Genomic DNA, 16096 nt, shown 5'->3' with positions numbered 1-16096 from the left:
ATTTCAAACATGTATATCCAAAATAGAGTCCACAAGAAATACTCCCTAACTTAAAGAAAAGGTAATTCGAGCATCGTTTTATTAAATAACATTTCCCAAACGGTAGTTTGGGGATTATGATCACGATAATTAGACCCAACAGCCACACTGATTTTCTTTGCTGCTACATGTGAGGAAAGGATCAATACTAAATAGGGTTGCCAACTGTCCCTTGAAAAACGGAATCGTCCCGTATTTATAAACTAAAGCATGCGTCCCGTATGGAGCTGAAAAGGGACGCACTTTGTCCCGTATTACTGTGAGAGTCAAAAAATAGTCATAAAATGCCAATGGAAAATGTCATTGAGCTGTTGAGTTCATAAGTTATTTTCTTCTGTTTTACTACAACTGTAGCCTACAATCATGGCCTTTGAGGCAAAAATATGTTTACAAGCTTTCTACAGACTTTCTGTTTGCACTTTTGTTATTGCACTAAAAAATGTGCACGATTACAGAATCAATGTTCTGCTTTCTTTCTATTGTTTTATATTAATTTATACAATTTTAAGTTAAGTTAAGTTAAAGATACTTATTTTATTCAGTTAATTTTGTTATTTTGTATTAAAGTGAATTGCTGGATAATAATTTGCATTCAGAAATTAGGCATCTAATTCAATTCAGGTTCGAGTCAACTCGTTAAAAAAATAATTTCACTCCCCTGAAATTGTGTTATTGTTTTAATTTTAATCAACTGATACATTTGTTTTTGGTTTAGTTTTTGAAAGTATGGGTGGTATCTTGTGTAACTAATGAGCTTGTTACCAAGTACTGTATATGTTTCCATGTGTTCATGGCATTCAAAAATATGCATCTAATTCAATTCAGGTTTGAGTCAAATAGTTAAAAAAATCGTTTCACTCACAAAAAAAGGGGCTAAAAAAATGCCCCACGCCAGGAAGGGTGAAGGCAATTGGGTTGGTCGGCCCTGCCGATGAGGTGTCCCTTATTTATTTTACAGGAAGTTGGCAACCCTAATGGTCCATGGGCCAGACCAGCTATCAGTACCACTCAAGGTGACAAAACTTGCTTATAATTTTTGAAAAGATCCATGTCTATAGATGATATTTTGGTATGATAACCCTTCCTGAGTGGCAGCTGTACCATCCTGTATTTGCATGATAAAGACCAGTTTGTGACATTAGCCTAGTGGCATAGTTATAGTTATAGTTATAGTTATAGTTTCATAGGAGCCTAATGGTGCTCTTCTAGTTTAAGGCTCACAATGACCTGTAACAATGATATGGTAGTGGTATATTATACATTTCCTGAATCCTTATGGTCCTGTGAGTATTTCAGTTTTTGTATGTTGTGTCTCTGTTGTTCCTAGATGACACAGGGCTAAAAGATAGTATATCATTTAGGCGAAAATTGTGTAAAAATGTGTGTTGTTTATAGTTTAAAGAGCTGCAGTGACCTCTATGTTGGTCAGAAAGATTCACATCTTAGCTTGAATGAATGCTTTAACGGTCCCCTTTAAAATGATACCAAAGATAATATTGGGAAACATTGACAGATATCCTGTATATGCAGTACTCGAGTTGTAAAAAAAAAAATCAGGGGGATGGTGGATTTTACCATATGGGGACAGATAATTTGTGCTGATTACAAATAATATAATATATTACAAATAATAGCACTGACCAAAACACCTGCAGAAATACTGCAGGAATGACATAGCAGCAGTTAAATGCAGCCTTCTGAAAGCTTTAAATATCCACGGGGCTTACATCAAATACATCAAAACACAACAATAAAAAACAGTTTTCTGAACTTATCAATATGATTCTGTCCTTCACAGGATAAGTAAAATGGATCACTGCAAAAACTCAAAATAAGAATATTTGTCATATTTCTAGTTAAAATGTCTCATTTTAGTAAAAATTCTTATTACACTTAAAACAAGACTCATCACTTGAAAAAAAAAACAAGTTTCAAGTAGATTTTCACTTGAAATAAGTAGAAAAATCTGCCAATGGAACAAGATTTTTTTGCTTGTAATGAGAAGATAAATCTTGTCCCACTGGCAGATTTTTCTACTTATTTCAAGTGAAAATTTACTTAAAACAGGTGAAAATTGTCAAATAAGTTATTTTTCTGGTGTTATTTTTCTGGTGATGACTCTAAATGTTGAAATAGCAGTAAAACCACATTCATTGATGAAATGACATAAGGGATGGCAGTTTTACAGGGGGGATGATTTTGACCATTTTTATTTCAGGGGGGATGCCATCCCCCCTCATCCCCCATCAACTCGAGTACTGTGTATATGGGTCTAAACCAGGATATTCACCAGCATCTAAAATGTAATTTTCTGAAGGGGGTGGGTAACTTCATGAGCTGATAACTATGATACAGCTGCCACTCAGGAAGGGTTATCATACCAAAATATTATCTATAGACATGGATCTTTTCAAAAATCATAATTAAGTCACCTTGAGTGGTACTGACAATACAAGTGAAATGTTGGGCTCTGGCCCACGGACTATAATACTAAAGGAAGCGGGTATCGTGGAAAGGGGGAGGGCGTTAGAGGAGAGGAGGGGAGGAGGAGGAGGAGGGGAGGACGTGATATCCTCAGCCGCACCGTGAAGGGGCCGTCCCTCTCACTGGAGATCTGACCGTGCCAGGCCCACCTATCCCCAGCATCTCCACACATCTCCTGCTTAGACCATACTTTTGACTTGAGTGCGCGACCAGATCACACGGGGACAAGTCGAAGACTGTTTGTAAAGAGGTAAGGACGCTTTTTTTCCTCACTTTCACGCCTTTTGTGACTGTTAATCGTAAGGATGTGTGAGGGGCAGCAGCGCCGTGCAGGCACCATGCCTGACAGCGTCGTCGTTCATTGAGGCGGACGTGGCGGCATCGTGTAATAAATCGCTGCATATGGATGCTGGATGTTGCATGGGACTCCAAGCTCAGGAATATTCTCATTTCCCCAGCATGTGGACAGCCTGTTCCCACGTAATTTGATGTCCCTGCTGATATCACACCGTAACCCACACCCCCACCCTACACACACGACATAAAATCCACACTCTAGTGTAATATATCCCTTAAAACGGGGAAAAAAAGCCACTCGCAGTCCCATCACCTATAGTTTTCATCGAGAATAGCTCACACGCGTGCAATAATTAATGACTGCCTGCCCCCACGAAGGAGCGTTTCATTGAAGTCTTTTGGCCTTTGAATATTTCATGCATTTACGAGGACGTGAAAGGAGGAGTGAATGCATGAGTGAGCTGAAGGTTTTTTACTACAGCCTGATGGCTGGTCTGCAGCAGTCACGATCTACCAAAAGGAGGCGGTACCACCTTCTCCCATCACACCCTTTGCTCTAATGTTGGACTGGAATTCATGAAGGTCCATAAGAATAGACAGCATATACATTATTTAGGTCCTCATGACAATTCAACGGTGCATATAATGAGCTCCAAACCACATGTGTGGCAAGGGGAGTAACTGTCACTGACAGTCCATATGCTCCCATCTCTCCACAGTAACTCGGCCAAGATGGATGTGTTCATGAAGGGTTTGTCTAAAGCGAAAGAAGGGATGGCTGTGGCCGCAGAGAAGACCAAGGAAGGAGTTGCGGTTGCAGCTGAAAAGACCAAGGAAGGAGTTATGTTCGTAGGTAAGGCGGCCACAAATCTCTGCCTGTTTGCACATCATTTACACAAAAATCATCAAATCATTCCCAAGTCCTGTCCTTAGTCTTTTCTGCAGATGCAAAAACAAGTTTCAGCAAGAAAGGACAGTTTTAAGGTTCTTTTACTGAGGACTAAGGTCCTTCACTGACTGCAATGTAGTATATCTCCTTCTTACCGTCTTGTTACTCAGGTGAAAGCAAATTTCCGGCAGTGGACAGCCAAGCGATGTTAGAGTAGCAAATAATGCACAAGGTTAAGTACTGGCTATGACATAAATTATGTGACATGAGGAATCTGTCCTTGTGCCCTCTTGCTCGTGTTACAGGCAGGAGATGGAGATGGGGGTGGGGTGGGGTGGGGTGGGGCGGGGTGGGGTGGGGCAGCAGGATCCCAGGAGCAGCTCTGGCCTTATGTCTGCTCTTTGGACAGAAGCAGACTGTGAAACAGCCTGAGCTCGCGCTCACCTGCTGGACTCAAACAGCCTACTGGGTCCTGGGCAGTGCCGGCTGATTCTGAGCGGATACGGGTACGCCGTCCACGGGGGCGGAGCAATGCATAATTTAACCATCAGCATTGCTGGGATCGTGTCAAATTTGTAACCACATTATATTTTAAAGAACTATTTTGTGCTGTTTAGCGTTAAGGTGTCAAAGGTTACACATCAGTCATTTTCAGCTTCTGTTATCTAAAGATCATTTTGTGTAACGTTATTTTAGGTTAATAAAATAAGAAACCTAGACAAATGTCTTCATAATGCTTGTTTTATTCACGCAGCACTCCTAAACCCAAAGATTTATTGTGATCTACGGTTACAAAAGAAAAAAAGCAAATCCGCTCATTTTATAGCATGTGAAATACACCAGGTTACGACGGAGTATTAGGGCCAAACTAAGACCAAAAAAAATGGAAATTACGAGAATAAAGTCATAATAATATGAGAATAAAGTCGTAAAATTACGAGAATAAAGTCGTAATGTTGCGAGAATAAAGTCGTAATAGAATAAAGTCGTAATATTATGAGAATAAAGTCGTAATATTACGAGAATAAAGTCGTAAAATTACGAGAATAAAGTCGTAACATTACGAGAATAAAGTCGTAATGTTGCGAGAATAAAGTCGTAATATTATGAGAATATAATTTATGAGAACTCTAACAGGAAGAGCTTCTTCTCCCTGTGTTAAAATGAGGAATATTGAGCATCTTGTGAAGTTATATTTATATATTTATAATATATTACGAATTTATTTTCGTAATATTATGACTTTATTCTCGTAATTTTACGACTTTATTCTCGTAATATTATGACTTTATTCTCGTAATTTTACGACTTTATTCTCATTACATTATGACTTTATTCTCGTAATTTCCTTTTTTTGTTTTTTTGTTTGGCCCTAATACTCCGTCGTACCAGGTGATGTTAAACTTCCTTTTTTTTCCCTTGAAAAATGACTAGTACTATTAATCCATCATCAACGATGTTGATGATGTTAACGATGATGCTCGATTTAAATACAGTTTTAACTCGTAAAGCATTATGATACACATCATAGAAGCCTATATCTTTTACTCAGAGGAACTGGAACACATTTGCAGGGAGTTAACAGGATTTTCAAAGTTGTTAAGTGAATCCCTGAAGTCCCTGATTTCCAGTGACAAGTCTAGGTTCCTCCGTATTCACCAGCTCGTAGCGCCGGCTCTGCACGGCGAGGTCTGGTTGAATTCACAGGACAATTGGTATTCCAGCAGAAATTGTCAGACACGTCATGTTATAGATAGAATCCCATTAGCCATCGTGTTTACCGCGGTGTCGCTGTCATCCATCATCAAGTCTCCAACACAGGCCAGCTGTAATCAAAACGTAAGGCAGGCTCACTTCCATCTTGTCCACGCTACACAGGAAGGAAGGGCAAATTTCCATGGCTTCTCTGTCACTGCTGTCGAGCGTGCTGGTGCCCTAGAAAGCTGTGTAAGTTATGCTTGCAGGCTTCTCTTGGAGGAGGGGGAACAGTGATCTGATAGGGTTGTGGCCCACCTTTTGACAGCTGCGGATGCCGGAGACCACCCACCTGGCTCTCAGGCGGACTGAGAGAGGCAGAGAGACACAGGGTGTCACTTCATGTTCAACAAATAGGTTGATTCCTAGAAATCTGTTCACCCCACTTCGACTTGGTGGATAATATTAACAGTGCAATGCTTTTGGTTTTGTGAAACTGCAGCCATCGGTCTTACTGAAGCAGCTCTGTCCTACCCTGGCTGAAATAGTTAAATCTTGAAGGAATACTATCAGAGTAACCTGCTTCAATCACATGGCTGTTGTCTCAGTTACAGCAGACACACACGTGCATCAGCGTTTGAGGGTCGGTGACACAGATGCTTTGGGTCGTCCCTTGTTGACGCCTTTGTTGTATCTGTAAAGGACAAACTGAGCTTTTTTTGCTTTAGGTGCACAAGAAAGGGGATTGTTTGTCAGGGTGAACAAAGCGTTGTGACAGTCCTTCTGTGGTAATTGCAGATTCACGTGGTAGGTTTATGGGTAATGTTGCTGATACTGAGAAACGGTAGCCTCTAGTTACCATGCAACATTGAAAAGTAGCTCACGTCCATAATCCAGACAGACTGTATCAGATTCAACCACTTAGTCTGCCACTACTCTCTTTAGTTTTCAGGTTTGTGTCAAAATCTGACTGCAAAAATTGGTCATATACTGTACAAGTACAAATTTTCTTGCATTTTCCCCACAACTGGCCCACCCCCGTGTATGAGCTGACTGGCCAGAACCGAGGCCGTATACCTGCAATTTCCAAAGAGATAAAACACAACCACAATTCAGTTCTCGATTCAAAATCAGCAGCTGTCTGCTGTGTTGATTCCTCCGGCAGATATGTTTGAACCTTTGGTTAGTGTCATAGCAGTTAGGGGGGGGATTTACCTTTTGTTGGCACTGAAGCAATAAACAGCAGGGCTCAGTGTCCCCTCCTTTGCTCAGAAGGGGGTGCTTTCTCAACTTTGATACTATTTTTTAAGAAAGTATTCAAAAATACACCAGTCTCTAGTTTTGTTCATCACCAGAAAATGTAGATTTATGTCTTTATTATTCAATCGAAAAAAAAAACTTTTCAATGAAAAGCAGTGTTCAACTGTTTTTTTGCATTCTAACACTTTTATTATTTGATTGGAAGTGCTTTTTTAAATTGAAGTGAAGGCTTTTATTATTCAACTTTTTTTTGATTGAAGCAAAAAAAAAATGTAATAATAAAGACACAAATCAACCTTCGTGCTCGTAGCATTTTGTCTAATCTTATGGTCGTTTGAGATTTATGTCTGTAAACATTTTGTCTATTTATATTAATTGAATAGGCGCATGCGCGGTGTAGTGGGATTGTTCAGCGGCTGCATTTCACAAAACCAGTGGTCAAATAGTGGCATTTCTTTTTTTTCCTTTGAGGTTCAGTTTTAGTAAAGAGAGTTCTGGTCTTCATCTCTTAATGTCATCTTTCACCACTTGACTTTTAAAGACCCTCAGGGGCCGATAACGCAGCACACCGGAGAGGATGTCAGGGCCTGAGTGATCTGTACGAGTAAACATTCGGTAGTTTGTCCCACTAGCTTGATGGACTACTAAGTAGATGTATGAGATCATCTAAAGGTCAGAGACCTGAATAATACCTTTGGTTGTAGTTTAAACCTGCAACTAAATTGGATAACAGTGACAGTAATAGGAAAGAGAAACCCACAGGGCTGATTATTCTCCAGTACCTCAAGAAATCATTGATAAATGCATTAAAACGATACTGTTAACTTACTTTAAAGCCAAGTGGCTGGTGGTGACACTTAAAATGTGATCAAGGTTGTTACATTTTACAGCCATCAGTAGAGTAGCTCTGAGTAAGAGGCTGGAAATTTGAATTAATATGGCGGTTTGCCACATCAGCGTTTTCTGGATGTAAAAATCGACAAGGAATCATCATTCACACTGCAAAGGCCCTCGTTCAGTCCGCTGAAAATAAACAGTGGTAGTGTTTCAGTCTTAATGTGGGAGTCAAGTTTCACTATTTGCACAAACACAAAATCAGATTTCCAAATGCAAAATATCTCATGCTTTACAAGAAAAATCCTACATTTTCCTGATTACATTTCTTTTTTTTTCTTAACTCAGGTACAAAGGCAAAGGACAGCGTGGGAACAGGTGAGTTCTCCAGCTGCTTCTCACATCTTAACATTTTGACATGTTACCGCAGTAAAAGCTCAGTTAGCTGCAAAAAAAACTTCTGTACTGGAAATCTTATGGCAGTCGGGAGGGTTGCTGAAAGGGGTTTGCGTGCACAATACTTCAATCGGTTCTGGGAAAAACACAACAGGCCAGTCATCGTGCTTGTAATTTCTCTGCAGAAGTTTATATCGTGTTACATTTCTGTGTCTGCAGTGGCTGAGAAGACCCACGGAGCCGTGGGGAACATTGTCGCTGCTACCGGCCTGGTAAAGAAGGACGAGTTCCCGGCCGACATGAACGTAAGTGCTGTGCATCGCTGCAGTCAGGGCTCACACATCTGGCCAGCAGTTAGCCCGAACCTTTAGGTCGGACCTCCTGTCTAGGATGTAAAATCACAACAGTTCACTATACAAAGCCTTTCACTTTGCCTGAAGACTCAACTACCATGCCTCTCCATCTTCTTACGGTAGTTATGTTATCCTCAAAGGGATCATACACAATATTTCTCTGTGTAAAAAATTGCATATTTATTTGTTGACAGATATTGTCTATAAAGCGGATCATATGCCACATTAAGACTATCCATTGTGTAGGATTGCCACATTGATCACCTGTAATTACAGCCCCCCCTTATTTTCTGCAACGTTTCCTGTCGCCAGAAAAAACAGTGCTGCAGTATATTTATCACATACTTGAGAAAAGGAAAAACAAACCTGTGTTCTTTTAAGCTTGGCAGCATGCTCAAAGTTGTGCTCATTAAAGCACGAACGGCTTGTGGTTGTTACAGAGCGAGATTTAGTGAGCAGGCATAAAGCCATGGTTTTTTTTAATAATCGGCATCGGCCACAGGAAAACCCATATTGGACGACCTCCAGATAACATCTACGCAAAATAAGGCCACACAGTGTTCAGAGCAAAATGATTGGATGAGCGAAGGTTGGCATCTCGTGTGACGTCCATCGGAACCAAGCGCAGATACAGATGCTCATAAATAGACTGGGTTCTCCTGTGTCCTGTGTTGTGCACTTTTCCTTTAATGAATGAGTCATGGGTTTGCAGCAAGCTGGAATCTCTCTCGGACTGTCAGTAAATCAGTGACAGGTCCTTATCCTGTCCTAAGCCCTCGCCCATCAGAGTTGGACTGTCTCCACCAAGTGGCTAATCTAGTAAATCTGACAGTGTGCTTTAATAGGCATGTAGAAGTACAGTCCAATAAAATCACTCATTCCAGTCGTTCATCTACACTGTTTGACTCTGGCCTGCAGAAACGCATTAACAGCTATGTATTTGGAAAGAATGGAACAACTTGTCTTTAATAGTCTTGTGTTGGAATTAGGGCTGGGCGATATGGACCAAAAGTCATATCTCGATATTTTCTAGCTGAATGGCGATACTCAATATATATCGATATTTTTTCTGTGACATAATTGGGGTTTCACCCAAAGCATTATAGCATAGCATCTCTGTTAGCTTCATTTTTTCTGAGGCAAACCCTTAAAAAAACAGTCAGTTTTAATACAAAGCCTCGTGCCAAATGTCACACAGGTACCTTTATTAACAGAGGTCTGCACAATATCAAAATGTATAAAACAAATGAAATAAAAATAAACTGCCTGCATATATAGAATAAAATGCTTCTTGAATAAAATAAAACAAATATCCCTTTCCTGCATAACAATTAAATTAAAATACACTGTGCAATTAATACAATGTAGACAGTAACAAGCAGACTTTTCCACTGAGGCTGACAGTTGTGCAAATAACAAAATATTTGTGCAAATCTCAAATAAAACATTCAAGTCAATTTATCACAAAATAAGCTATATCAAAATCATATATATATATATTTTTTTTTTAATCGATATAAACGATATTGTCTCGTACCATATCGCGTTTGAAAATATACCATATATATTAAAATCTCGATATATCGCCCAGCCCTCGTTGGAATAAATAAAATAAAGAGCAAATTCAAGAATGTGAGCATCTTTGACGTATCGCCAGGTCAGAGCATTTGTAACACAACTCGTCTGGTGGGTTTTTTCAGTATACATCATTTAGCACCTTCTAAAATGGTCCGAGAAAGGATGATCGATGCCCTGATAGCAAAATATGAGTGAATCAAAATTGAAATATGGTTAGGCAGAAACATTAAATCTATGTTGAAGCCTGGTCCGCGACAAACGGAATACGTCGATTCAATATTTATTACACGTTGGCATTAGAATTGATTGATGGTTGATCCACTATCAATCGTCAACCTTAACCAAAAATCTCCCTTTTTGACCATAATTCAACATTGATTTCACATCTTTCGCTATCTGGCTGAGGTGTTGACATATAATGAGTAGCCTAACCCGGCCTCATTAATGTATGTGGAGAGTAAATGCTGGCCTGCGTGGCTTTTGCTGCCTAACTAGTAGAGGTCGGAGGACATTTTAATGCTGGAGAGGTCCGTGTAGCTACAGTATCATCCAGCCAGACTGTCTGCTGCGACTCCCATTCACCATAAGCAGCGTCCGTTGCAGGAGAGATGTAGATCATGTAGGAGCAGGTGACCTGGTTTGATGAATCTCCTTCTCCTCCATCTGCTCTGGGAAGTGGATTGTTTAGGAACTTTACATCCGGGTATTTATGTGAACGTTACCACCTGCTTATATGTTGCTGCAGAGCACAGAGCCGCAGCAGAATGATGGGCTATTTCAGCAGGTTAGTGCGCTATAACACACGCCAAAAAATAGCTTAGAGGAGTTGGAGGAACATGGAAAGGTCTTAGAAGAGGGCGGCTCCGGCTCTAAATTCCTGTGATCTCTATAAAGACTGAGCCTGAGACATGCAGACTTCATGCCGTGAGGGGTCTGAGCTGTTCTGCTAGCAAAAGAAGGTCCTTCATAATCTTCCACATTCAACTATAAAGCAAATTCAATAACTTTAAAAACTTTTAAACCATGATTTAGCATATTGACACTTGTACTACAGCACGAACAAATGTGTGACCAATCGGACTCGTCTTTCCCATCTGCTCTAATCCAGCATCCAGTCGTTTCCACGTCCACTTTCCCTCAGACAATGATACATCTGATTAGGCATGTCTTTGCCCTTTTATCCCAACGTGGCCCCCTGAAGGCCATGCTAATCTTGTTGGCGAGTTTACAGCAATAACACTGGCTTGATACAACACGCAGGATTACAGCCTGTTCTTCTGTGACCTAACTGACTTGATTAGTGCAGGATTTAAAAATAAATGACTGGCGACCCACTGGCTTTGTTTTCAGGGCTCACGCTAGTAGCTGCAGCGTGACCTCCTCAGAGAGCTCACAAAAGGAGATGCTGAATGTTTAAAGCCCTTTGTCGGTTCGGCTACAACTTTGGGGCACAAAGTTATTGGATTGCCATCGCTGCCTCAAGCATGAGAGGATAAGTCTGGACATTTCCACACCTTTTCTTAGTAAAAGTCATGCAGAGGAGCATCACCATCTGATCTGGTGTGTGTATATAGAATATACCAGAGCTTGTTGTTGTTGTGTTGATTTTTTTTTTTCCTTTGCTGTCCAAGGAATTAAAGATCAATGACCTGCTAACAGATTAATGTAGTATTGGTATTGAACTTCTTATAATCCTAGTTTTTGCCAACCTAAACTGTTTCTTTTTCTTTCACAGAGCAATTACGATCTGATTACTCAACAACACATTTTAATCACAGTTTTTGAACAACAGTCACAGCTTGTAGCTGAAGTGTTATCTCCTGCCTGCTAACGCACTCAGACACCAGTGAACGGGCGAGAGCGCAGCACGAGTAACCAACAGCTAAGGCTGAGTGGAGTTTTATGACCCTTCAGCAATTAATTTGTATTGAAATGTGAATCCAATTTGCTGCTAAACAAAAAGTCAAAGAGGCTCAATAAAGCTTGGGATATACTTGCTGTTGGTGCTCGCGTTCGCGTCCGTTCACGTCCATTCGCGTGCACCACCAAGCGCAACGTCCCTCGCGTAGTACGCGAGGAGAGCGCGTTGTACCGGCGGTGACCGATAGGGGGCAGTAGGCAGAGCAACAGTTGGAAAAGTGATTAAATGTTTAGTAGTAGTAGCAGCCAGGGCCGCCGCAAGGGGTGTGCGAACCGTGCGACCGCACGGGGCCTCGCGCCCCAAGGGGCCTCGCGCCCCAAGGGGCCTCGCGCCCCAAGGGGCCTCGCGCTATGGGCCGTTTTTTTTTTTTTTTTTTTTCCCTTTTTTCCCTTAAAAAATGTCAACAGTCACGTTCCATTACAGACCTAAATGTGTACTAGTCTGTGCATATCAATAAATATATGTGCAATGATGCGCGTGTCTGTTGTTCAATACAACTGCGTCAGACCAAGCGCAGACACAAGGTGCTCTGATCCAGACTGGTGGAGTGTGGAACAAACTGTCACACAATGTCAAGAGAACGAGACAGATTCCCAAATTTTCATCAGGGAATGAAAAAAGAAAAAAATTAAAGAAAATGGAAGAGTTTAATGCCTCTCTGAAAAGCTCGTTTGATAAATTTGTTAGAAAAATCACCGATCCGACCGGGTCTCAAGCAGCCGTGGGGCCCCGCGTCGAGGCAAGAGATGATGTTGAGGCAGGGGAAGGTATCCAGTATTTTGCTAATTGGAGAGTTAAAATTGCGCATATAGACACCCGATCCGACCTGAAAAACCCAAAAATTTCACGCGGGCCCCCCCCGGCCAGAACTGCAGGTCGCGTACGCGTTCAGTGTCTTTTTGAGAACGTGCATGTTGACGCGTCAAATGAACGCAGGATACGCGTGGCGGCCATGATGCGTACGCGTTCTGAACTGCAAGTATATCCCAGGCTTTAGTCAACAGCCACAAAGGTTTATGCCGAGCTGTCTCAAACAGCAGCTACACAAAGTTTCCGATTGTTCGTCACTAGACCACAACGCTTCACCTACAGAAACGTCACAATCGCCACAATCAATTTCCAACTGAATCCAACTGATTTCAATGTTTTTTTCCTTAAACCAATCACCAGTACACAGCTTGACATGGGCTTTTCAGTTTCTTCAGTCCTCTCCAGGCATAGGTCTGCTCTTTGCACACTGGACCAGACAAGACAAACAAGTCGAAAGCCTAATGCATAATTAAATGTGTTTGAGTGAATCTTTCCTCCCCTCATTTCTCGGTCTCCCTGTCTCCTTCTCTGTAGCCCGAGGAGTATGGGCAGGAAGCCATGGAGGGCCAGGGAGAGGGGATGCAGCCAGAAGGGGAGACATATGATGAAACCCAGCAGGTAATCGGCCCACATGACACCAGCCTATAAATGTCTCCGCTCTCGAAGGTGTCCCATGTCACAGTGTTAACGTGAAACAATGAACGTGCAGCAGATAGATTTTATATATGTTATGTAAAAGCCCTCTCCACAGTAGTGGAGCGCAGACTGGGATGGATCCATTCACTTACAGTAGATGGGGGCTCATCAGTCCTCTCAAGCTCGTAGTTACACATTTCAGCTCTATTTCATTTCAATAGCACTCCACGCCTGCCCTCCTCTTACGTCCCACACAAACACTAGAGCTCTCGTTGAGGTCATTCTTCTTTTCTTTGGAAATGAAAACAATGGGCTCAATAAGTCAATTGACACATATCATGGAGAACGGTGAATGGAGCACCACCTCCCAGCACCTAGTGTGGGGTGTGGGCTGCTTTACGCTGTGAGTCTGTGGTTGGAGTGGTTATTTTTAGAACTTCACTCTCAGGGGCGAGACAAACTGTGCCGAACCGGCGGCTTTGAAAGCTGGTTTTAAAAAGATAAGATCATACACAAAGATGTCAGATAATGCATTTTATATGGATTGTTTAACCAGTCTATGCACAGTGATTTAGTCAAAAACCTAAGAAACCTCAGACAAGATTAAAAACGGTTTAAAATCCGAATCACTTTGAGCTTCAGTACACTAAATGAGGATTTTTATTTTATTTCCCAGACTCTGAATATTTTTTAATCAATCAGTAAAAGTAAAACAACCACTAGAGCCAAATTAAAAGTAAATTTGCTAGTGGCAGTAGCCTGGATCATCCTTGTCCTCTGCCATCTCTCTCCTCCATCTCTCTCTCCTGCTCTTCTGCATCTCTTTCCCCTCCCCCATCCCCTGCTACACCAGCGATGTACGAGCTCGGTCTGAAATGGGTGTGGTGATGACGCTCTGTGCCTCCATGCATTGTGGGTAACATCAGGGTCTCCCTGCATTGCTGTAAATATGGAGTCTTGAGTGCTGCAGACTTAACCTAGCCTTCTCAGAGAAAAGATGAAGATGCAATCAGTTTAATCCCGCACCATGCTTAGTTTGTGAACACATGAATTAAAGCTTGACCACAAGACATTGGGTTTGTGTCTCTGTCTGTGTCCTCTTCTCATTTTTTTTTTTTCCTACCATTTTTGGTGACCGAGTGTAGTGCAGGAATGTGCAGGGTTACAAGGATACAGGGAGTGAGCTCATAACTCGCCCTTGAGGCCCCCGCAGGCACGTGCTGCCCTCTGCTGGATGGAGACCCACGCTGAATCAGCAGAGGAGCTCAGCTGTGACGGAGTGACATCATCACTCTCAGCAGCCAGCTATCATGTGATGTCCCGGGCTCTGTGTCATATAGTCTTCTAAAGTGGATTAAAGCGGAACTTAGTACAATTAAGCTGCAATTAAAGTCTTAATGTCAAAAGTAATCTTAATCCTCTGTGCCTAAAAATTGGAGCCTCCTGTTAAGATCTGTTCTTCTCTTTCGCAGGAGAGCCAGGACTACGAGCCAGAAGCGTAAACACATCAACCCCGACCCATCAAAACACCATCCAACCAGCAGCACAATAATATTTCTAATGATAATAAAGGACAAAGGCTGAAACTATTACAATTACATCCCTGTTGCAAAAAACAACAAAAAGACAAGCATTCCCACTGAAAATGTTCTTCCTTCGAGACAAATCTTTTATTATTATATATTGTAAATGTCATGTTATTAATGTAATGTGTTGGGTGTAGGTATTTATTGAGCTGTAGGAGTTGTCCTCTCAGTCTCATTTCCTTGACTCCCTCCCAACGAAATGAGACCAGAACCAGGGCCTGTGACTTTGTACTTGTGTGTGTGTGTGTGTGTGTGTGTGTGTGTGTGTGTGTGTGTGTGCGTGTGCGTGTATTTAGAAATGTGCAATAGATGTTCATCATCTTCCAATGAGACATTGGGAGTGAAAAAATCAATATGGCCGGTTGCAAGCAGATATGAGTATAATAATATCCTCCTAAGTGTCAACAATGCCTGTTTGTGGGTTTTGTTTTGTTCTATCTTTCTTTTCTCTTTGCATTTCTTTTGAGATTTGTTTTTTGAAGTAAGAGTTTTTTACATTGTATCTTTATAGTTGCTTGTGAAATCATTCCAGTAAACTGTCTGTTAGGAACTTGACAGAGTGTACATGTTTGTGTGTGTGCGTGTGTTTGTGTGCGTACTGAAGATTTTAAGATGTTAAAGTTAATATATTCTGTCTTTATGGATGTCATATCAATATGAGCTTTAAATTGCAGGACTTGTCAATAAAAGGTTTATGTGTTAAGACAGATCTATAAATCCTCTGTAAATAAAAACTGAAAAGGAAAAAAAAAAAGAAAATCTTTTTTATAAATCTTTTTTTCCTGTTTCTGGCCTGATTGTGTATCTGCTCCATTATGCACCACTCATGCATGTTTAACTCTTTTTTTTTTCGCCCAGCCCTGTCTGGGGCTTTGGCTGCAGGATGTGTGAGATCTGCTGAGCAGGCTCTGGCCCTCGGCAGGATGCCATCATACTGGAAATGCCAGTCTGCTCAGCTCTCTTTGAGCGGGTTTTGTTTACGTTAATCTGCCTGGAACGTGCAGTCTGGGGGATGTCGGGCTCAAACGGGGTATTAAACACCAGCTCCCGCCGCGGTCGGGGCAAATGGATCCGTGGAAGCTGCAGGGACAAAGACAGGAGTCATGGCCTCGTTCAAGAAGTCCTTCGAGAGCCTGAAAGGGACGAGCCACTCGGCTGCAAAGGGAGTCACAGACACTGCAGGTACAGATCCATCACTGGGCAATTGTAGTCTCCTTGTTAAACAGGGTTTATATTGACACTTGTATTACTGAGAATACTTTTTTTTGTTACACCAATTGAGGCCATTCATAAACGATTTTGCACACAAATTAAAGTT

General features: G+C 41.5%; 1 protein-coding gene across 1 annotated transcript; it reads left to right on the top strand.

The window, feature by feature from the left end:
• The first annotated feature begins 2613 nt into the window (after window positions 1-2613).
• On the top strand, window positions 2614-15517 carry sncb (synuclein, beta). The gene is made up of 6 exons (XM_061726204.1): window positions 2614-2773; window positions 3540-3673; window positions 7847-7876; window positions 8114-8199; window positions 13091-13174; window positions 14665-15517. Exons 2-6 carry the CDS (start codon window positions 3553-3555, stop codon window positions 14692-14694), a joined length of 351 nt encoding a protein of 116 aa, XP_061582188.1. The 5' UTR covers window positions 2614-2773; window positions 3540-3552; the 3' UTR covers window positions 14695-15517.
• Window positions 15518-16096: the final 579 nt, after the last annotated feature.

The sequence above is a fragment of the Cololabis saira genome, chromosome 7, assembly GCF_033807715.1.
Source record: "Cololabis saira isolate AMF1-May2022 chromosome 7, fColSai1.1, whole genome shotgun sequence".
Taxonomy (NCBI): domain Eukaryota; kingdom Metazoa; phylum Chordata; class Actinopteri; order Beloniformes; family Belonidae; genus Cololabis; species Cololabis saira.
The sequence above is the reverse complement of the archived record's forward strand: the minus strand, read 5'-3'. Positions and strand labels throughout refer to the sequence as shown.